At 36.2% G+C, this 23,560-nt stretch overlaps 1 protein-coding gene across 3 annotated transcripts in view; it reads right to left on the bottom strand.

Moving 5' to 3' along the window:
• BAZ1A (bromodomain adjacent to zinc finger domain 1A) overlaps positions 1 to 23,560 on the bottom strand; it is a 108,505-nt gene that overhangs the window by 37,525 nt on the left and 47,420 nt on the right. For all 3 annotated transcript variants that reach the window (XM_053594689.1, XM_053594690.1, XM_053594688.1), the window contains 5 exons: positions 21,800 to 21,943; positions 10,219 to 10,323; positions 6,835 to 6,922; positions 3,702 to 3,836; positions 242 to 341 (listed from right to left, as the gene is read on the bottom strand). In XM_053594689.1, coding sequence (XP_053450664.1) covers positions 242 to 341; positions 3,702 to 3,836; positions 6,835 to 6,922; positions 10,219 to 10,323; positions 21,800 to 21,943 — 572 coding nt within the window. The remainder of the gene's footprint in view (positions 1 to 241; positions 342 to 3,701; positions 3,837 to 6,834; positions 6,923 to 10,218; positions 10,324 to 21,799; positions 21,944 to 23,560) is intronic.

The raw sequence follows: 23,560 nt of genomic DNA, 5'->3' as shown, positions 1-23,560 counted from the left end.
ACAACACCTGGCTATTTTTTTGTTGCATTGTTTAGCTGGCCCAGGCCTGGCTATTTTTTTGTTGTCATTGTTTAGCTGGCCCAGGCTGGGTTCAAATCTGCCACCCTCAGTGTATGTGGCTGGTGTCGTAACCACTGTGCTATGGATGCTGAGTCTGAGAAATGTTATTTCAGAAATATGCCCAACTTGGCAGAGAGCAGTCTTTTTTCTTCCTAATCAGTTTTTAGAAATGTTAACTCACCTAGTGATTTCATTTCTTCTTGTTTCAAAAGTTTGTCTCTTTCTTTAATACCTTTGTTCCTGTAACCTGCAACAATCTGTTTATTAGAAAAGCTGTCCTCCTACAAAACAAACCAAGAAACTAAAGTTGTAAAGCACAAATTATGCAAACTGATGGCTTGCTTGATGATCATAGTAAAAATAAAACACAAAAATGTAAAAGTCCCTATAAATTATACTTTCTTTATACTAAAATGAATTTTTATTATAAAGGATATATTAACTTTTAATAGCACTAATCATAGTAATAAACATGAGTTATGTTCTACAAATTAGTACAAGAATATGCCAGGATAAATAATTGGTAATATAAACATATAGAGAGAGCCTTACAGATATGCACCAGAAGAACAAAATGTTCCAGGTTACTTTATAAACTAGATGGTGTAAATATCAAATATAAAAGAGGGCCAACACAGAGGCTCATGCCTATAAACCAGCAATTGGGAGGTCAAGATAGGAGGATCACTTTTTTTTTTGAGACAGAGTCTTATTTTGTCACCCTCGGTAGAGTGCCATGGTGTCACAGCTCAAAGCAACCTCAAACTCCTGGGCCTAAGCAATTCTCTTACCTCAGCCTCTCAAGTAGCTGGGACTATACGCGCCTGCCACAACGCCCGGCTATATTTTCTTATTTTTGTTGTAGCTGTCGTTGTTTAGCTGGCCCTGGCTAGGTTTGAACCCGCCAGCCTTGGTGTATGTGGCTTGCACGGAACCACTGTGCTATGGGTGCTGAGCCAGGAGGATCACTTTTTGACACTAGCTTGGACAACATAGTGAGACCCTGCCTCTACAAAAAATCAAGATTTAGTTGGGAGCAGGGGTACATGCCTACATTTCTAACTACTCCGGAAGGAGGAGCTTGTCTCTAGAAAAATTTAAAAAATAAAAAAGTTGGAGAAACAATGTATCAGAAATATTCTTGTGGCCACAATTAAACATGTCAGAATTTTACTTTATTTTATTTTTTAGATAAAATTTGTCACCCTCAGTAGAGTGCCATGGCATCACAGCTCACAGCAACCTCCAGCTCTTGGGCTTAGGTGATTCTCTTGCCTCAGCCTCCCGAGTAGCTGGGACCACAGGCGCCCACCACAATGCCTGGCTATTTTTGGGGGGCCGGGTTGGAACCCGCCACCCTCAGTATATGGGGCTGGTGCCCTACTCACTTAGCCATAGGCACCACCCCAATGTAAAAATTTTATTTTTACTTTATTTCTTGTGAGAATAATGTCTCTAACCTGATTAGTCTAGTATTCTTATTATCTTTTATCTCATAAATATAATAAAACATAAATAAATCCACATAAATATTTGAGTACCTAGCATGTGCCAGGTATAGTACTAACAGTGGTGATAAACAAGACAGACATTGTCCCTACTTTCACAAAGCTCACAGTTTAACAGGGAAGTCAGCTGTTACATAATTAAATGTGAGCTACTTATAATAGTTGGAAGTTCAAGGTTCTAAGTAAACATCTTATGAATCTCAGAATTTGGCTAAATTCTGAAATGGAAATTCTAAACAACCAAAAGAGATAGTTATAATTGAATTGAAGTTGGAAAATAGAAGCAGTAATTAATCATTCTAAACTTTAGTTATCCCATATTGAAAACTAAAATGACTACAAAGTCAATAGATAACACTATCAACACCATACTCTACCACTAAAGCAAGGTAAAAAGATCATGAGGCTACTTTTGAACTCAGGTTCAAATCCCAACTTTTGTTATGTAACTTTGAGAAAACCGAATTAATCTCTCAGAACCTATCTTTCTTCTTTCTTTCTTTCTTTCTTTTTTTTTTTCTGAGACAGAGTCTCACTATGTTGCCCTCAGTAGAGTGCTGTGGCATCACAGCTCACAGCAACCTCCAACTTTTGGGCTTAAGTGATTCTCTTGCCTCAGCCTCCCAAGTAGCTGGGACTACAGGTGCCTGCCACAAAGAAAGTACCAAGAAGAGACACTGAAGGGAATGGGGAAAAGGACAGAAAGAACAGTAGATACAACATTCTCTAAGGTTTTTCGCTTTCTTCTTACAGCCAATTCTTTTAGCCAACACTTAACCCAAACCTGTAAAAAACTCTTAAGATTCTTCAACAAACGTCCCAATTATGCTGAATGTGCTGTAAACTATACTTAGAAGCAGTAGGAACCTGTCTTGCTAATCATAACCTCCATGAGCAATCCATAACTAGCGGAAGAAAACTAGTTAATGTGTAGAATGAGGGAAGAGAAAAAAATAAAATAAAGGGAATTAAACAATTAGAATAATCCAAAATAAATATTCTCTAACTCAGGCAATTGCATCTAAGTTATTAGTTTGCCTAATTCCAGAAACTTTCATAGTGTCCTTGCTCCCTGAACTGAGGAATGGCAATGACCTGAAGGAGGAAAATGCCCTATTGCTAAAGATGAGAAAGATAAATTGGGATGTGAGCACAGAATTAAACACAGTATGCACCCTACACAGCCCCTTCTCCTTCTGTTCTAAAACTCCAAAAGATGTTTTTTTTAGCGAAGATTTACTTTGCATTCTGAACCTGTACACTGTTATTTGCTTAGATTTAGGTCACCACTTTTGGGCTAAAGCCTGTTTTAACTCCCCACATAAAACAAAACATTAAATATTTAAGCAAATTGAATATTATTATGGAAAGAACATTTTAGTATCATTTTGATTATACAGAGAAATTAGAGTCTCAAAAATAACTACATGCCCATTACATCTTTCTACATACTTATAGTTCAGCCATCCTACAACTACACAACTTACTGATGCTATACAAACGAATCCCTTCTAACTCATGTTCATGTTCTTCCTTCTGCCTCAAATACCTTAATACCTTTCCCATCTCTTTGCCTCATCATTAGAAATCTTATGTTTTGTCTAGTTCAAGCACTATTGTTTTCCATTCTTTCTTTTTTTGGAGACAGGGTCTTATTCTGTTGCCCTGGGAAGAGCGCAGTGATTATCATCATAGCTGGTTGCAACCTCTACCTCCTGGGCACAAGGGATTCATCTGGCTCAGCCTCCCAAGTAGCTGGGACTACAGATGTGCACCACCATGCCCGGCCCATGTATTACTTTCTTAAAACACTCCATAACATCTGCCAGTTAGAACTTACTGCTCTTTATTTTACATTTCCATTCTATAGTTTATTCCCTATATTTCATCCTGATTTTCATTTCAGTAAGTCCTTATATGCTTACTTCCACTTTGGAATAAAATCCCTTTAATAGGACAGTCAAATGTATAAGCTACTAAGCAATTATCAACATACAATACACACTCATTTTTTGTGAAGCGGTAGGTTTCTTCCTACAGGCTATAGGGGTGAGGGGAGTTAAACACAGCTTTGATCCTGAAAACTGTTTTATTAACAGCTAAAATGTAGTTTTTAATCAATTCTCTACTTACCTGACTAACAGATATTCGTTTAGGAGGTCTCCCTCTTCGTCTGTTAGCAGGACTAAAGATAAATGTGGGAGGATCGTCAGGAAAGAAGTAAGAAAAATCTTGTTCTGCTATTTTATATGTTGAAAGAGATGATGCCTTAATAAAAAAAGACAGAGGAAAAATAACAACACATTAGTAAATCATATAGGTATGCTTTAACAGGTCATATGACCAGTATTAATGCTGTGAGATCTTATTTATTTATTTATTTTTTTTTAGAGACAGAGTCTCATTTTGTCGCCCTCAGCAGAGTGCTGTGGCTTCACAGCTCACAGCAACCTCCAACTCCTGGACTTAGGCGATTCTCTTGCCTCAGCTTCCTGAACAGCTGGGACTACAGGCACCCGCCACAACGCCTGGCTACCTTTTTTGTCGCAGTTTGGCCGGAGCCGGGTTTGAACCCACCACCCTCGGTCTATGGGGCTGGTACCCTACTCACTGAGCCACAGGTGCCACCCCAAGAGATCTTATTTCTTAAGAATAAAAAAGCCAAAATAGGTTTTAATGCATTAATTACCAAAGTTCCTTATTCATATCTATACAACACACAATAAACACAAATAACCCCAACTTTGTGTACTTGTATTGAAAGATACACTCCTAACAGTGGCCTATGCTCACCAACACTTGGTATCAAACTTTGTTGGATTTTTGTGTGTGCATGCACAGGTGTTACAAGCACTAACAGAATATCCACTAATCTTTTACTATATACTCTAAGTGAAAAATATTTACAATTGCCTTAATTTTCATTCATTTATTAATGTCGACCTTCTTTCCACAGGTGAAATCCTTGCTAATGTTTTTCACTATCATTTCCCAAATGAGTTGTTTTTGATCACTGATGTGTAAGAGATATTTGTAAATTAGGGGAATTGGCCAATTGGCTGTTTACAATATACATATATAGGTATTCTATATATACGCTGAGCCACCCACCTATCACAAGTATTTAAGTCATTAAAATCCTCTGTAATCACCATTTATTTAATACGGCTATCTGATATTCAACACTATGAATAGGGCAAAATTTACGCATTCTTCTTTTATCAAGAGATACACAAATATGCTCACATTTTAAAAGTTTGTTTTCTGTATGACTATCTTATGTTTTCTAGTTTTTATATTTCATTCACTTTAAATGAATTTGGCCATGTCTATTTGCCTTTTTTCTACTGGGGTGCTTATGAGTTATTCATTGTATTCACTGAAGTTATGTTCCCTCCAAAGATTACCCTTGATATCTATTCATGCCAATATTCTGTCAACTCAATCTCATCCTTCGTATTTCTTTTTTACAGCTTCTCCTAAATACTTAGCATGTTTAACATTAAAATTAGTTGTAACCAGATGTTCTATTTGATCCTGCAATCCCATTACTAGGCATCTACCCAGAAGAAAAATAATCATTATGATAAGGGCATTTGTACTAGATTGTTTATTGCAGCTCAATTTACAACTACCAATGTATGGAAATAACCTAAATGCCCATCAACCCAGGAATAGATTAATAACCTGTGGTGTATGCATAACATGGAATACTATTCAGCCATGAAAAGGAGACTTTACATCTTTGTGTTAACCTGGAGTTGAAACACATTCTTCTTAGTGAAGTATCGCAAGGATGGAAAAGCCAAGTATCCAATATACTCAATTCTAATATGAAGTCAATAGATGATCTAATACATGCCCACATAAGAGAAAAACTCAATTCAATTCAAGACAGAGGAAGGGGGAAGAAGGGAAAGAGAGGGTAAGAGAGAGGTGGATTGGTGCCCCACTTAATGGGCACAACATAAGGGTATATGGTATGCCTTCATAAGTGTGCAGGACACAACTACAACAGGAACTATACCTAACAAATGCAAACACTGTAACCTAACTGTACCCTCACATTAACCTGAAAGGAAAAAAAATTAGTTTCAGCCAAGCGTCCCTCTTATGTTTATTAAATAACTTATCTTGCCTTTAGTGATATGGAACGTTACTTTTTACATAGAGTAAAACTCATTTTCTTTTTTAAACTTCTTTTTATGTAACATTTACTTACATACAATGAAAAGCACAAATCTTAAATATGCAGTAGCTGATTTGTGACAAATGCAGATATATCTCTAACCCATTCTATTGCTGTTGGTGCTTCCTTATTTTTTTAAGAGATAGGGTCACGACCAGGCCATCCTATGTTGCCTCGGCTTGCCTCAAACTCCTGGATTCCATTCAATCCTCCCTTGAGCAGCTGGGACAACAGGTATGCACTACTACACCTGGCTCTACCCCAATGTGAGCTGAATATTTCACGCTTAAAAAAATTAGTTTCCATTTAACTTTTTACTTTGTATACAATGTGAGATCTCTAAAACTTGATTTTTCCTCCTCTTAATGGTTTTTTTTAAGACAGAGTCTCATTATTTCGCCCTCAGTATAATGCCATGGTGTCACAGCTCATAGCAATCTCAAAGTCTTGGGCTTAAGCGATTCTCTTGCCTCAGCCTCCAGAGTAGGTGGGTCTACAGGCACCCACCACAACACCTGGCTTTTTTTTTTGTTGTTGTTGTTGCAGTTATCATTGTTGTTTAGCTGGCCCGGGCCAAGTTTGAACCTGCCAGCCTCAGCATATATAGCTGGCGCTACAACCACTGTGCTACAGGCGCTGAGCCCTCCCAATGGCTATTAATAAAATATAATTTATCTGCTCAGTATTGGCATGATGCTCTGTTTACTATGCATTGTTCTCTTATCTAAAAGGATCTGTTTTAGTACTGTTCTTTACATCTATTATCTGTAAACACATTATATAGGCATTATTAGTTATAGTTGCCCAACGCCATAAGGTTTCTTTTTTCATGTTTTCTATCTATTCTCACTTGTCCCGGTTGATCTTTTTTGTAAGGAAAGGAAGTGGTAGTAACTGAGTCACCTAGCAATTGCAAAAACAGTTAATTTATCCAATATTTTAAAAAGTACTAAAATTGGCTCCAGATTAAAAGAGATCTTCAACCATCTTTGAAATGACATTTCTCCAATACTGTAACATTATAACACTACCCACTTCTCTTCTTTCTTCCAACAAGTAATTTCACTATTTGATTACCTTAATTTTAATGATTCCATCTTGTGGTTCACAGTGTTGCTTCAGAAAAAGCTTTAGTTTATCACGAGAAAATAAGTGTTTTCTACGGCTATAGGGAGAAAGGTACAGAAAGAAAGTAATGTTAGCATCAAAGAATTCAACCTAACCTCCATAATCTCCATAAATTTACAATGCAAATTTCAAGTCTAGGAATTAAAGGACATTTCATCTTCCAACTAGTATTTATGTAGAAGTTATGATACACTTTATACAGAGGTTTACATATAGGAAGTTGTAAGATCTACTTGAGTAAATCTATTAGAAAAAGTCTCTTCCAACAACAGTATAAACATTAGCAGTATAAGCATTGCTTTAGGAGCCATTTAGAAATCAAACAAATCTTAAGGAAAATATACTACAGAGAGTAAATAAAATTTTATAAAATTAGATTATCACCCCTACAAATAAATCACCCTTTTAAATTCTTTTGAAGATTAATATCAGTAGACTACCAGATAGCATGTAATTCTTAGTACTATAAATCAATATTCAAAAGGATATTGTAAAGAACTGGATAAAGTTGTTTCAAATTTTAAAACATTTTGCATCTAAATCTCATATGCTAGCCAACAAACAGAGGAATGAAAATTTAAAAATTAATGCCCTTCTTCTTCTTCTTTTTTTTTTTGTTCTTGTTATTGTTGCAGTTTTTGGCTGGGGCTGGGTTTGAACCCACCACCTCTGGCATATGGGGCCAGCACCCTACTCCTTGAGCCACAGCACCACTGAAAATTTAAAAATTAAAATTAAGATCCTAAAACATACTATTTTAATTCCCTTGCCTTCAAATTAAAAATAATAATCACAACAACAAAAAACACTACCACAAACAAAATCAATAAAAAACACATAAGTATTTCTGGAAAAAATGTTTTAATTGAATTCAACATATTTCTTTTTAAGAAAAAGCCAACTTTAGGGCGGCGCCTGTGGCTCAGTGAGTAGGGCGCCGGCCCCATATGCCGAGGGTGGCGGGTTCAAACCCAGCCCCAGCCAAACTGCAACCAAAAAATAGCCGGGTGTTGTGGCGGGCGCCTGTAGTCCCAGCTGCTCGGGAGGCTGAGGCAAGAGAATCGCGTAAGCCCAAGAGTTAGAGGTTGCTGTGAGCCGTGTGACGCCACGGCACTCTACCCGAGGGCGGTACAGTGAGACTCTGTCTCTACAAAAAAAAAAAAAAAAAAAAAAAAAAAAAAAAAAAAAGAAAAAGCCAACTTTAAGGCTTTTATGAATTAATAAACAACACAGGAGTTTTAAAAATAGTGGCCCTCCCCAAAATGTATACAGTTGGCTCTCCATATCCATGGATCAAAAATATTTGGGGAAAAAATTGCTTTTATACTAAACATGTACAGATTTTCTTCCTTGTCATTATTTCCTAAACAATGCAGTATAGCAACTATTTATAGAGCGTTTACCTTATGTTAGGCATTATAAGTAATCTATAAATCATTTAAAATACACAGGAGACTATGTATAGGTTATATGCAAATACTATATTTTCTATCAGGGACTTGAGCATCCACAGATTTTGGAAACCAATCCCCCCTGGGTATTCGTTTCTTAGCCTTAAAATTCCATGAGAACAAGAACGTGTCAAGAACTCAATAGCCACATAGGGCTACTGACCATTATACTGGACAGCATGGATATAATATTTCCACTATCACAGAAAGTTCTACTTGTCAGGGCTACTCTAGCATATCAAGTCTTCTTTATTAGAGTTACATTACCATCTCTTTACTAAAAGAGTAGTACTGTATTATCTTTTGATGTTAACAAAGAACTGTAAGTCATTTAAGTCTTCTATGATCAAGTGTAACTTTCTCACCTTATAATTCTTCGGCTCACCAATTAAGAAGGAAATGAGCTAACAAGACTGTAATCAAGGTCTAGCAGAAAAATATTTAAAGTTTAAGTAAAAAGTAAAAAGATCTGTCTGCTGTCTTTTAAAAAAAGTAAAAAAAGTAAGAAAATATTAAATTGGGAATTAAATTATATAAATAACATCTTGAACTAAAAACAAAACAAAACAAAAAAAGATGCAAAACTCAACCGTGAACAAGGAAAACATTTTGTAGTCTCAATTCCCTATTAGCCCATAAGCTAAAACAAATTAAAGAAGTTTAAATAATCCATTAAACTTGGGAATATTATTTTTTCAATATACAGGAAAATATAGAATAGTCTAGAGATCTTAAGCTAATGATGGGCCCCCAACCAACAAAATAACCAACCAACCAAACAACCATGTGTATCTCAATATAGTTACAGAAAGTGATATATCTGACTCAAGAGTCTCAACAGTTATATTATTCTCATTTTTCTTTGGACACGTAAGTATATATGGGGCAAAGGGAATAAAGAGAATAAGTAAAATCTCTTTTACACTAAACGAAAGGCAAGATTGACTAACAGCCTAACCCCAATAGGCATCTACAGGTGGTCTTCCTGAAATACATCTATGCAACTTTGAGTTAGTTATTTTACATATTAGCTACTCACTCCCTCTCTCTTCTTTGATTAGACTTCAAACAAGAATTTTTAAAGACACTCAATTTTTATGCTTTAACTTTTTTTTTTTTTTTGGAGACAGTCTCACTATGTCACCCTGGGTACAGTACAGTGGTGTCACAGCTCTTAGCAACCTCCAACTCTTGGGCTCAAGCGATTCTCTTGCCTCCGCCTCCCAAGTAGCTGGGACTACAGGCGCCCGCCACAACACCCGGCTATTTTTTAGTTGCAGTTGTCATTGTTGTTTGGCAGGCCCGGGCTGGATTCAAACCCACCACCTCTGATGTATGTGGCTGGCCTCCTAGCTGCTGAGCTACAGGTGCCAAACCTTCTTTTTTTTTAAATAGAGATAGAGTTTCAGTATGATACCAGGCTGGTCTTGAACTCCTAGACGCAAGCTATCAGCTTTCCAAAGCATTGGGATTGTAAGCATGAGCTATCAAGCCCAACTAAACTTCCTTAACTAGTAGGAAAAGATTGATCAAATGTTTGTGTCTAATGAATAAAATAATATAAACATGACACATTTTGTAAGCACCATTAAATTTCACAGCTTTGAAAACTGAATTCTCTCATGCAAAGTTTTTCATAAATTATATCCTTAATTCTTTAGATTCAAAACTATTTGGGGATAGATACTAATCTAAACAAAGGTCTGAAATAGTCTATTAGGATTCATTTAAATCAGCCTATGAACATATAAATGTGCATTTATTTTAGATGGAGAAGCAATCAATTGCAAACTACACATCTGTTCTACATCAACCCTTGTTAATCTAACATACACATAATTATTCTACTTTAAACTACTACAGAGAAGACACTGAGTTTTACCTGATTTGTGTTGCTTTAACGATAGCAGACTCATATAACTCTCTTTTTTTAATGGGTTGTACCTTGTACTTGAATAGTAAGGGATCGATTGCATCTTTTCTTTTCCTAAAAAAAGGGAAAAGATACCAATAAGTTAATAAGTTGGAAACATAACATTTTAAGTGGAGTCCTAGTTTCTAAGAATGTACTACAATAGAAACATGCATTATTTATTTATTCATTCATTCATTTAGTTATTTATTTTTGAGACAGAGTCTCACTCTGTTGCCCTGAGTAGAGTGACATGGCATCATAGCTGACAGCATCCTCAAACTCGGGCTTGAGCAATCCTCTTGCCTTAGCCTCCCAAGTAGCTGGGACCACAGACACGTGCCATTACATGCTAGTTTTCTATTTTGTTTTTTAGTAGAGATGAGGTCTTGCTCTTACTCAGGCTGGTCTTGAACTCCTGAGCTCAAGCAATCCACTCACCTTAGCCTCCCAAAGTGTAGGATTAGAGGCCTAAGCCAATGCTCAGACTGCATTTTTATTTTAACTAGAATTTTATAGATTACTGATACCCCTGCCTCCACCATCCCATTAGCCAAAACAGTACAAAACTATTAGGTGAGTATTTTAATTACTTATTAAATAAATTTTTCTTGGGTGAAGAAAGTTACTGAGACAAGTAAGCACAAAGTACTTGGTTTGGGTTAAATAAAATTGTTTTTTAAAAAAGTTCCTGAATTATCTACCTATTTACTTAGAGATAGGGTCTCAACTGTGTTACACAGGATAGACTGCAGGGGCGTCATCATAGCTTACCATAACCTCAAACTCCTGGGCTCAAGTGATCCCCCTGCCTCAGCCTCAGCCTCACGAGTAACTGGGAGCAGGAGCGCTCTATTGCACCTGGCTAGTTTTTCTATTTTTTGTAGAGACAGAGTCTGGCTCTTGGTCAGGCTGGTCTCAAACTCCTTGGTCTCAAGTAGTCCTCCTATCTTGGCCTCCCAAAGTGCTAGGATTACAGATATGAGCAACCTTGCCCAGCCTTGGATTTGCTTTTAAACTTTCATCTTCATAGCTATATAATGTAAGAGTAAAAATGGAGATAATGGCTCAGCACCCGTAGCTCAGTGAGTAGGGTGCTGGCCACATACACCGAAGCTGGCAGGTTTGAGCCCAACCCAGGCCTGCTAAACAACAATGACACCTGAAACCAAAAAAATAGCCGGGCACTCTGGTAAACGCCTATAGTCCCAGCTACTTGGGAGGCTGAGGCAAGAGAATCGTTTAAGCCCAAGAGTTTGAAGTTGCTGTGAGTTCTGACACCACAACACTCTACCAAAGGTGACCAAGTGAGATTCTGTATCAAAAAAAAGAAAAAATGGAGACAATGTACTTTATTGCCAAAGAGGCTACATCATTTAATCACCACCCCACTAACTTCTCATCCATCTTTTCTTTCTTTTGAGGGTTCATTCATTCATTCAATAGTTAAGACCCCACAATGTGACAAATACTACTCTAAATAATTAAGATTCAATAATCAACAAAACAGAAACATAATGGGGAGATACAGGCAAACAAAAAAATACACAACAGGATAGGTGGTAAGTGCTGTGAGAAGGTAGGAAAATCACTATCTCATATTGATAATGATCCTCAATTAAGTTAACCAGGTGGGCCTTCCAAGAAGTTGTATTTAAGCAGACATCTGAAAAAGAATACAAAGGAGCAATCCATGAGAAAATCTTGGGGAAATGAGTTTAAAGGAATGCAGAAAACATGTATAAAGACCCGTATAAAGTATGCAGAGTCTGCATTAGAAGCAGAATGCGCCTGTGGCTCAGCGGGTAGGGCGCCGGTCCCATATGCCGGAGGTGGCGGGTTCAAACCCAGCCCCGGCCAAATTAAAAAAAAAAAAAAAAAAATAGAAGCAGAATGAATAAGGAGAATGACAGAAGATTCAGAGAGGCAGCAGCAGGGCCAGATTACAGACCATCACTAAGGGCTTTGGATTTTGCCCCGAGTAAAGCCGGCAGAGTATTTTTAATAGCAGGATGAAAATGATTAATGTACACTTCACAAGGATCACTTTGGCTATTATGTAGAGAGCAGACGGACTATGGGGCCTGAGTGCCAAGAGGGATACCAGTAAGAAAGCAAGCTTGTGAGAACGGACGGCAGCATGGACTTGAATGGTAGTGGTAGCAGTAGAGAGAAGTTGGATTCTTGAAAATGCAATCTCTGCGAACGCATACCGCCTCTATGAATGTGAAGAGGATGTTTAAGCAGGGGTTATAGAGAAGAAATGATATGAAAAGATGATAAAAAGAAGCATTGGTAATGAGAAGATATAGGCAAAGTGATATAAATGCTGCTCATATAAGGCAGGGGAGAGGTTCAACACAAAAGAGATGCGTGACTTACAATATCAATTTACCTATAAGACTTCAGGAATAATATCAAAAAGAATTTATATTTCAATCATTTTCCTTTCTTGCTACCCAAAGCCTGGGCCTAAATAGCTGAACATTAATTTGAATCTAATAATTTTAATGACTGTGATTCACCATTTTATCATCAAGTAAACTGAGTTTATTACCAACAAGTGCAGACTTGGTTTTAGTTCTACATAACAAGCCGACATCAAATATTATACTTATAAAATAAGATTGCTGCTTCATTTATTGATTCATAACAAATTTTTTTTTTTTTTGTAGAGACAGAGTTTCACTTTATTGCCCTCGGTAGAGTGCCGTGGTGTCACACGGCTCACAACAACCTCCAACTCCTGGGCTTAGGCGATTCTCCTGCCTCAGCCTCCTGAGTAGCTGGGACTACAGGCGCCCACCACAACGCCTGGTTATTTTTTTGTTGCAGTTTGGCCGGGGCTGGGCTTGAACCCACCACCCTCGGCATATGGGGCCGGCGCCCTACTCACTGAGCCACAGGCGCCGCCCCATAACAAAATTTTATCCTTTATTTTATACATGTATATTTCAATATGTCTAGTTAGATGTGTAAATTTTTATTCTACTTTTGAAAATAGTTTTTGCTGCTATACTGAGTAATTTAAAAATAAAAAGGAAAATATTATAAAATTTTCTATCAGTATGATAAACAAACAAAATTAAACTTTCAACATAAAGAGTTATTTTTAAAGAGAAGTTAACTTATGTTCACTGTAACTACTCTGTGATGACAATCCACTAACTGTTAGGCTAGCACAGTTGGTTACTTATGGTGTATATATATTTTTAAAAATTTCTTTTTAGAGGCCATGCTAATCTTCTCTATCATTTCAATTTTAGTACAGGTGCTACTGAAGTGAGTACACACATACACACACACACAGATATACACAGATATATATATATTGTTGTTGTTTTTTTTTTTTTGAGACAGAGCCTCAAGCTGTCACTTTAGGTAGAGGGCTGCGGTATCACAGCTCACAGCAACCTCCAACTCCTGGGCTCAAGCAATTCTCTTGCCTCCACCTCCCAAGTAGCTGAGACTACAGGCATCCACCACAATGCCTGGCTACTTTTTGGTTGCAGCCGTCATTGTTGTTTGACGGGCTGAGGCTAGATTTGAACCCACCAGCTCAGGTGTATGTGGCTGGCACCTTAGCTGCTTGAGCCACAGGCGCCGAGTTGGTATGTATATTTTTGAAATATAAAATAATAACCTTATTTCTCAGATAGATTTTCACATATGGAACTACAAATGACAATTAGGTCCACTTTAAAAATGCTCAGATTCTATTATTAACAATTAGCCAAGTTACCATGAAAGCTAGATTATATTGCATGAAAGGAATTTAGTGCACACAGTATTTTGAAACTAGATACAAGTTCTTCAATAGTTTTCTAAAATAGTTTTCCCTTGTGCTTCTGCCAATCACTACCAGGATAGAAGTTACCAAAAATGTGTCTTACTCATATTTTCAGGCCAGAATAATAATTTCTTATAATATACCCTCAACTTCTTTTTATAATATACCCTCAAATTTAAATAATATCTGTTTACAGGTGACTCCATAATACTTTGATCCATTGTAAAGGATAAGAAGCAAGCTGATTGACAGGTTTAAATCACAACCTACGGTGATTTAAACAATATTATATTTAAACAAGTATATTATTAGACAGCATCATTTACATACTATCTAAGTTGCTACAAATAACCTATTTACTTTCTCCTACAAATCTTTTTTTTTTTTTTTTTTTATTGAGACAGAGTTTCACTTTGTTGCCCTCGGTAGAGTGCTGTCGCATTACAGCTCACAGCAATCTCAAACTCTTGGGCTCAAGTGATTCTCTTGCCTCAGCCTCTCTAGTAGCTGGGACTACAGGTGCCCGCCACAATGCCCAGATATTTTTTTTTCTTGTTTAGCAGGCCCAGGCAGGGTTAGAACCCACCAGCCTCAGAGTATGTGGCCAGCGCCATAACTACTGAACTATGGGTGCTCCCTTCTACAAATCTTAAAAGCAACTAAGCAAATTCACCTATATTTTGCATAGCTGAGATAGTGATTATTTTAGTAAGAACTATAAACTTAGTTCAGTTTTCAGAGATTGTGATTGTACATGAGCTTCATTATTTGGGTAATAGGAGAAACTTACATCAAGTAATTACACAGATTATGGTCTCATCAAGCTGTGAAGATTTTTTCATATACATTTTATTTAAATTTATTAGGAATTTTCAGGGGAAAGGTAATAGTGGATATAACATTACTGAACCCCATTCTTAAAGGGCAAACATTAAAAGAAAAGAATTATTGAGAGTAAATATACAACATACAAAGTAACATTTTAGAGAACAAGACAAGGAGAGAAAACCTAGGTAAACCTCTTTATCTCAATTTTTTATGCCTCTGTATTGCCTCTAAAATACAGTTCAAACTTTTATCTAGTACTATTATACAATAGCCAAGAAACCAATTTTAAAAATAAAATTTGCTTACAGATTAAAAATAATCAACATGCTCCCCCAAATGTATCAAAATATTTTATTTTATAACTCTGATTAGAATATATAAAAAAACTATAACTCAACAACAAAAAGATAACCCAATTTAAAAATGAGTAAAGGGGCTCAGCGCCTGTAGCTCAGTGGCTGGGGTGCCAGCCATATATACCTGGGCTGGCAGGTTTGAACCTGGCCCAGGCCAGCTAAACAACAATGACAGTTACAACCAAAACATAGCTAGGCGCCTGTAATCCCAGCTACTTGGGAATCTGGGGCAAGAGAATCGCTTAAGCCCAAAAGTTTGAGGTTGCTGTAAGCTGTAACGCCATAGCACTCCACCCAGAGTGACAACTTGAGACTCTGTCTCAAAAAAAAAAAATTGGTAAAGGATCAGGCCTCGTACCTCACACCTATAATCCCAGGACTTTGGGAGGGTGAGGCCAGGAGTTCAAGACCAGCACAGACAACACAGTGCAACTCATCTCTACAAAAATTAAAAAATTAGTTGGGTGTGTTGGTATACATCTATATTCCCAGCTAATTGGGAGCCAGAGGCAGGAGAACTGCTTGAGTCCAGGAGTTTGAGGTTGCAGTGAACTATGATGATATCATTGATGGTTATCACTAGCCTGGGCAAAAGAGCAAAATCTTGCATCAAAAAAAGAAAGGGGGGGGTGTGTGTGTGCAAAGGACTGAACAGACATTTCTCCAAAAAAGAAAAAAAAAATGCGATAATGCAAAGAACTAAAAGTAGACCTACTGTTTAATCCAGCAATTCCACTACTAGATATTTACACAAAGAAAAAAAGGACATTTTATAAAGAAGACATTTGCACTCAAATGTTTATAGCAGCACAATTCACAATTACAAGGATGTGGAAACAATCCAAATTCCCATCAATACATGAGTAGATTAATAAAATGTGGCATTTGTATATCATGGAGTACTACCCAGCCATAACAAAATGGTGATTTAGTATCTTTTGTAACAACCTGGATGAACTGGAGACCATTCTTCTAAGTGAAGTATTCCAAGATTAGAAAAACAAACATCCCATGTACTCAATACTATATTGGAACTAGTTGAGAAAGTTCCAATTTATACCTAACAGATATAAAGCACACATTTTGGGAAAGGACCACACTCATAACTTTGACCTGAAATAGACAAAACAAACTAGTAACCAAAATGTGTGTACTGTGGTAATCTGAAATTAAAATAATAATAATAATAATAATTTTAACTGGAAGTCTTTCTTAAGACAGCCATTTAAAGAATCTGTAAGTCTGCCTTGAGTAAACCCAATCATGTTCCTGGCATTATAAAGATATAAAATACATTATGATAGGTCGGGCATGGTGGCTCACGCCTGTAATCCTAGCAGTCTGGGAGGCCGAGGTGGGTGAATTACTTGAGCTCAGAAGTTCAAGACCAGCCTCAGCAAGAGGAAGAATCTGTTTCTAAAGATAGCTGGGTATTGTGGCTGAGGCCTGTGGTCCCAGCTACTTGAGCCTGAGGCATGAGGATCTCAACATTTGAGGTTGCTGCAAACTATGATGCAAAGGCATCTACCAAGGGCAACAGAGTGAGACTCTGTCTCAGAAAAGAAAAGAATAAAAAAGAAAAGAAAAGTTATAATAGAATAAAAGTACAATTATTTGTATGAAGAATAATAATCATAAAGCCATATCATCCTAATTTGTATGTCTGTGTGTAAGCCAAAAGGTTACCACATGTGTGCCAAGTTCAAAATTTTAGAGAAAACTAGTTTAATTTTCAAAAGCCTTCAAGCCTATTTTAATCTTTATTATAATCTTATCCTGTGAACATGTCTGAAGGTATTTTGGAAATTATGGAGATTTGAGGTGAGCTGTGATTCTATAGATATGCCCAGGGGAAGAGTAGCCTGATATATATCAGGATATATATATACTTCTCTTACCACCATTCACCATTAGAGGGTAGTGCAGCCCACATACCTTTCTGGTGGTAGGGATTTTTTTAGTTTTAAGACACTAGTACATAGCCAGACATTGTGGCAGGTGAGTCCCAGCTACTTGGGAGGCTGAGGCAAGAGAATTGATTAAGCCCAAGAGTTGGAGGTTGCTGTGAGCTATGATGCACTCTACCAAGGGCAAAAAAAAAAAGACACTAGTAAAGCCTCTATAAATCTTTAAGAATTAGGAAATAACAGTATTATTATAATAATACCCTAACATTAAGGAAGATACTAAAAAAATAATTTTTTCATTTCTTTAGATAATGATGTCAAAGTTCCATTATTTTTCCATTATATGTGTATTTTTATTTGTAATTCCATTTTTTTAAATGTTCAGATGGCTTGATTTCACTTGAGAAAAAAAAATATGGTTTCTGACCATTGTTTTGGTTTCCAGCAGCTTGCAGGTTAGGAAAGTGAAATCCATCTCTTAAAAAAAAATACATTTAAGTAACTGTATAACTATATTAATAATTTAGTACTTTACTACTACATATGCAAACCCAAAATTGATTTGTTGTTAAAAGATGGTTGTAATACTTTTTAAGTTATTTACAAGCCACTGTCACCATTTCCTAGATTAAAATTTAAATGTCACACATATACACTGAATATTAACTCCAAGTTTGAAAGTAGAAAATTTATACTTTCAGATTCCAATTTACATTGATTAATTTTGGGGTTAGTCTCATACAAATGAGAAGGTAGGTACGAATGGTATATCCTATTCCTAAGAGGTTACCAACAACTGTCAGTAGAAGAAAAAAATAATTTTATGAATTCTTTCATGTTTGCTTTTCATCTTTCCTGATTCAAAAGAACAACAAAAAATACAGACTAACAGGATTTTATCTATTTAATATATTAAAGATGAGCTGTATTTAAAAAAGCTTTTGTATGTGAAATAATGTATTTTGTTTTTCCTTATAATTTTAGAGCTATGTTCTTATTGTCTTCTATTACTGAATAATTCAGCATCTAGTAAAATTCATTTTGAAGAATTCTAAAAAATATATACAAATGGCCAATAAGCACAACAAACACATGAAAAGATAGTCATCACTGGTCATTGTGGAAAGCCTATCAAAACAATGAGATACTACTTTAAACCCACTAGCAGGGCTATAATTTAAAAAAAAAAAAAACAGAAAACAAGTAATAGCAAAGGTGTAATGAAACTGAAACCCTCAAATATTGCTGGTGAGAATACAAAATGGTATAGCTTCTGAGAAAAGCTATTTGGCAGTTCCTCAGAAAATTAAGTATTAAATTACCATATGACCTAGCAATTCCAATCCTAGGCACATACCCAAATGAATTTAAAACAGGGAATCAAACAGATACTTGTACACCAATATTCACTGCAGCATTATTCACAATAGCCAAAATATGGAAACAATCCATGTGTCCATCAACAGATGAACCAATCAACAAAATGTGATACACACATACAATGGAATATTCAGCCATAAAATACAATGACGTTCTTGATACATGCTACAAAATGGACAAACCCTAAAACTATGCCAAGTGAAATGAGCAAGAATACAGATATATACATTTATAGTTATATAAAATACCCAGTACAGGAAAATTTAAAGAAACAAAGTATATTAGAGGTTACCAGGAGCTGAGATGATGAAAAGTTCATTGTACACCAAATGAATACTGTCAATGAATATATATTTAAGAATACTGTAAATGGCAATGTATTTTCTGTACATATTTTAAAAAGTAATAACCTTTAACTTGTAGAGCAGTTTCAGGTTCACAGAAAAGGTGATAAATGTTAATTTATATGTCCCACATGGCCACAACCTCACAACTGTCAACATCCTGAACCAGCGAGGATCATCTGAACCTATACTAACATGTCATTATCACCCAATATATCATTCTCAGTGTTGTATATTCCATGGGTTTTACCAACACTATCATGACATATATTCACTACTGTAGTGCAGTCTCCCTTATTCATGGTTTTGTCTTTGGAGGTTTCAGTTAGCCATGATCAACCTTGGTCTGAAAATATTAATATCAGGTGGAAAATTCCAGAAATGAACAATTCATAAGTTTTAGATTTTACGCTATTCTGAACAGTATGATGAAATATTGTACAATCCTCCCTTTGTCCAGAATATACAGGCTGCATATGCTACCTCTCCACTACTCATTTAGTAGCCATCTCAGTAATCAGACTGACTGCCACGGTGTTGTGTTCAAGTAATTTGTTTTACTTAAAAATGGCCCTAAGTGCAAAAGTAGTGATGCTAGCAGTTGGATACGCCAAAGAGTAGTGCTTTAAGTGAAAAAGCTTAAGTTCTTGCCTAGTTTAATAAGGGGGAAAAAAAAAAACAAAAGCTGAGGCTGCTAAGATCCGTCACAGAAAAAGAAGTTCATGCATAGTATATGTAAGATTTGATACTATCTGTGGTTTCAGGCATCCACTGGGGGGGTCATAGAATGTATCCTCCATGGATAAGGGGAGACTACCATCATATATTGTACAAAATAGTCTAAATGCCCTAGAAGTCCTCATGCTCTACCTATTCATCCCCCCTTCCCTGAACCCCCTTGCAACCACTTATCCTCTTATTGTCTCCACAGTTCTGCTTTCCCCAGAACATCCTATAGTTGGAATTGTACAGTATATAGCCCTTTCAGATCGGCTTCTTTCACTTAGTAATATGCACTTAAGTTTCTTCCGTATCTTGTCATGGCTTGCTCATTCCTTTTTAAAGAAATGTTAAAAAATATTCTACTGTATTACATACACAGTTTGACCCTAAGAATCCTCATCTTGAGGCACCTAAAAGAATTAGAAGTGTATATTAAAAGTTACTATAAGATAGCCTTAGATGATAAATCATTTTGTTTTTTATTGTTGGGGATTCATTGAGGGTACAATAAGCCAGGTGATAAATCATTTTTTTTTTTTTTTTGAGACAGAGTCTCACTATGTCACCCTGGGTAGAGTGCTGTAACGTCGCAACTCACAGCAACCTCAAACTCTTGGGCTTAAGCGATTCTCTTGCCTCAGCTTCCCAAGTGACTGGGACCACAGGCATCTGCCACAACACCTGGCTTTTTTGTTGGTGGTGGTGTCATTGTTGTTTAGCAGTGGTGCATGTGGTCAGCGCTCTAGCCAATGAGCTATGGGTGCCAAGTCAGAAAAACCATTTTAAATTGAAGAAATTTAAATAAATAAATGCTTAAGACATTTATACGTCTATTTAGAAACCCTTTATATAAAAAGTCTGCACTCAATCCTTTAAGACTGGGCTTTGTTTTTTATCTTGGATTAAAATTTTTAAAAAAGCATTCTAAAAAATTAATATGAGAATAAGAAAACTTGTTTCTATTTATTATTAACCAATATTTGCATTTTTACTTATATCTCTACCTATGTATACACTCATCTAATTTATAACTAACTCTATTTAAGGGTTACAATCTTTGACACAGTTCAAATAAAACACATGAACTATCAGACATGCTCAAGGACATACATTACCCACCACAATACCCACTAATTCTGTATCTTAAACACAGTACTTAATGAAAGACACAGGCAAGTGATGTAGCAATTTCTTTTTCTGCTACTATTTTGCTTACTAATATCAGCTCAAGGAAAAAATGAGATGTACCAAAACACTTATTATAAAGGATCATGTCATGTTTCATTCAGTTGCCTAAGTATCATTTATTCTGTCAGGCAATGTGCTAGTCAGATGACCTTACACAAATCCAATTAACCTTCCTAAGTTTTAGGTTCTTCCTTGTTACAATGCTCCTCCAGAACTGAGAAAAATGCTTATAAAGCACGTAGTACAATGCCTGACCACAGTCAATTCCCAAATGCTAGTTATAGCTACAATAGTTCATGTAAGATAAAATGAGAACTTGAACTACACAGTTCTAAAAGGCAGAAACTGATAGCCACTAGTATTTTGGGAGCAAAGTAATGAAAAAGTAGTTGAGAGTGGCCTCGGGTTTCTCATTTTAATGTTATGAAACTGTTTACTAAAAAAATAGGGAAGCAAGAAAGACACAAGACCAGCTAGAGAAAACATTTTAAAGTCTGAGAAAGGGAGTAGACTAGAGCAGCGAAGATTTAGAATAGCTGCTGTGGAGAACAGAAGAGGATGCTGAGCTAAAATATGTAAAAGGACTTTTAATCAATTGCAGACTTAGCTGAGATTTTAAATTACATATTTATGTATGTTTGTGTTATTGTTCTCCAAAAGCACTCATGTGACACAGGCGACCAACTGACTGAATTTTAGGTGGTTACACAGATTTGTTACTACATACAACATAAAGTATTAATAATTACAGTACAGAAAGAATTTTCTCAAGTAAACAAAAGTTGAATGTATAAACATAGGTGAATGAGGGTTAGCTTCAACTGCTTTTCAGAAGCTGATCAGTTACTGGGGTACATGCAATTTTGGAAATTCTAACAGCTCTTGTTGAACCAGATGTTTGGATGGGTAGTATACAGACAGTATTAAGTAGAAAGGAAGAAAATAAAAGATGAAGGAAAAAATCATTTTAAGGAATATCATTATGATATTTTAATATATGATAATTTGATAATTAAAAAAATAAAAATCACTTACCCATTTTGAAAAGAACAGCTTTGTGTTTCTGAATCATCACTATCACTAATGATAATAGTTTCTCCATCTACACTGCTAACATGCCCATTAGCAAAACCATTTTGATGTGATGGAGGGAGGACTTCCAAAATCCTACATTGTAACCTGAAATTAAATATTTAAAATGCAAATTATTTGATATTTTACAACCAAACATTTCAGAACAACCTACTTTACACAAGTGATGTTATTTTCTTTTGTAGGGACCATGGCAGACTAACATAAACAATTTAATCAAAAAGAAAATCTGGAACATCCGATTTAAGCAAATAATTTAAAACAATGCAAAGCTATTTGTTTTATTATTATTATTATTAAATCATAGCTGTATACATTAATGCGATCATGGGGCACCATACACTGGTTTTATAGACCATTTGACATATTTTCATCACACTGGTTAACATAGCCTTCCTGGCATTTTCTTAGTTAGTGTTAAGACATCTATATTCTACATTTAGTAAGTTTCACATGTACCCTTGTAAGATGCACCGTAGATGTAATCCCATCAATCACCCTCTCTCTGCCCACCTCCCCCTCCCTCCCCTCCCTCTCCCGCTTCCCCATATTCTTAGGTTATAACTGGGTTATAGCTTTCATATGAAAGACATAAATTAGTTTCACAGTAGGGCTGAGTACATTGGATACTTCTTTTTCCATTCTTGAGATACTTTACTAAGAAGAATATGTTCCAGCTCCATCCATGTAAACATAAAAGAGGTAAAGTCTCCATCTTTCTTTAAGTCTGCATAATACTCCATGGTGTACATATACCACAATTTATTAATCCATTCGTGGATCGATGAGCACTTGGGCCTTTTCCATGACTTAGCAATTATGAACTGGGCTGCAATAAACATTCTGGTACAAATATCTTTGTTATAATGTGATTATTGGTCTTCTGGATATATACCTCGTAGAGGAATTATAGGATTGAATGGCAGGTCTATTTTTAGATCTCTAAGTGTTCTCCAAACATCTTTCCAAAACGAATGTATTAATTTGCATTCTCACCAGCAGTGTAGAAGTGTTCCCTTTTCTCCACATCCACGCCAACATCTCTGGTCTTGGGATTTTGTGATATGGGCTAATCTTACTGGAGTCAGATGATATCTCAAAGTAGTTTTGATTTGCATTTCTCTGATGCTTAAGGGTGAGCATTTTTTCATTTGTCTGTAGGCCATGTGCCTATCTTCTTCAGAGAAGTTTCTCTTCAAGTCCCTTGCCCAGGGTGAGATGGGATCACTTACTTGTTCTTTTCTTGCTTATACGTTTGAGTTCTCTGTGGATTCTGGTTATCAAACCTTTGTCAGAGACATAACCTACAAATATCTTCTCCCATTCTGAAGGCTGTCTGCTTGCTTTACTTACTGTGTTCTTGGCTGTGCAGAAGCTTTTTAGTTTGATCAGGTCCCAGTAGTGTATTTTTGAAGCCGCTTCAATTGCCCGGGGTGTGGGGGGGTCCTCCTCACAAAATATTTGCCCAGACCGATTTCTTCAAGAGTTTTCCCTGCACTCTCTTCTAGTATTTTTATAGTTTCTTGTCTTAAGTTTAAATCTTTAATCCAGTGAGAGTCTATTTTAGTTAATGGTGAAAGGTGTGGGTCCAGTTTCAGTCTTCTACAGGTTAGCAGCCAGTTCACCCAGCACTATTTGTTAAATAGGGAATCTTTTCCCCACTGAATGTTTTTAATGTGCAAAGCTATTTGTGAAGTTCAATTT

The sequence above is a fragment of the Nycticebus coucang genome, chromosome 6, assembly GCF_027406575.1.
Source record: "Nycticebus coucang isolate mNycCou1 chromosome 6, mNycCou1.pri, whole genome shotgun sequence".
Lineage (NCBI taxonomy): Eukaryota > Metazoa > Chordata > Mammalia > Primates > Lorisidae > Nycticebus > Nycticebus coucang.
Note: the sequence above shows the minus strand (reverse complement) of the source record. Positions and strands in the feature narration are given on the sequence as shown.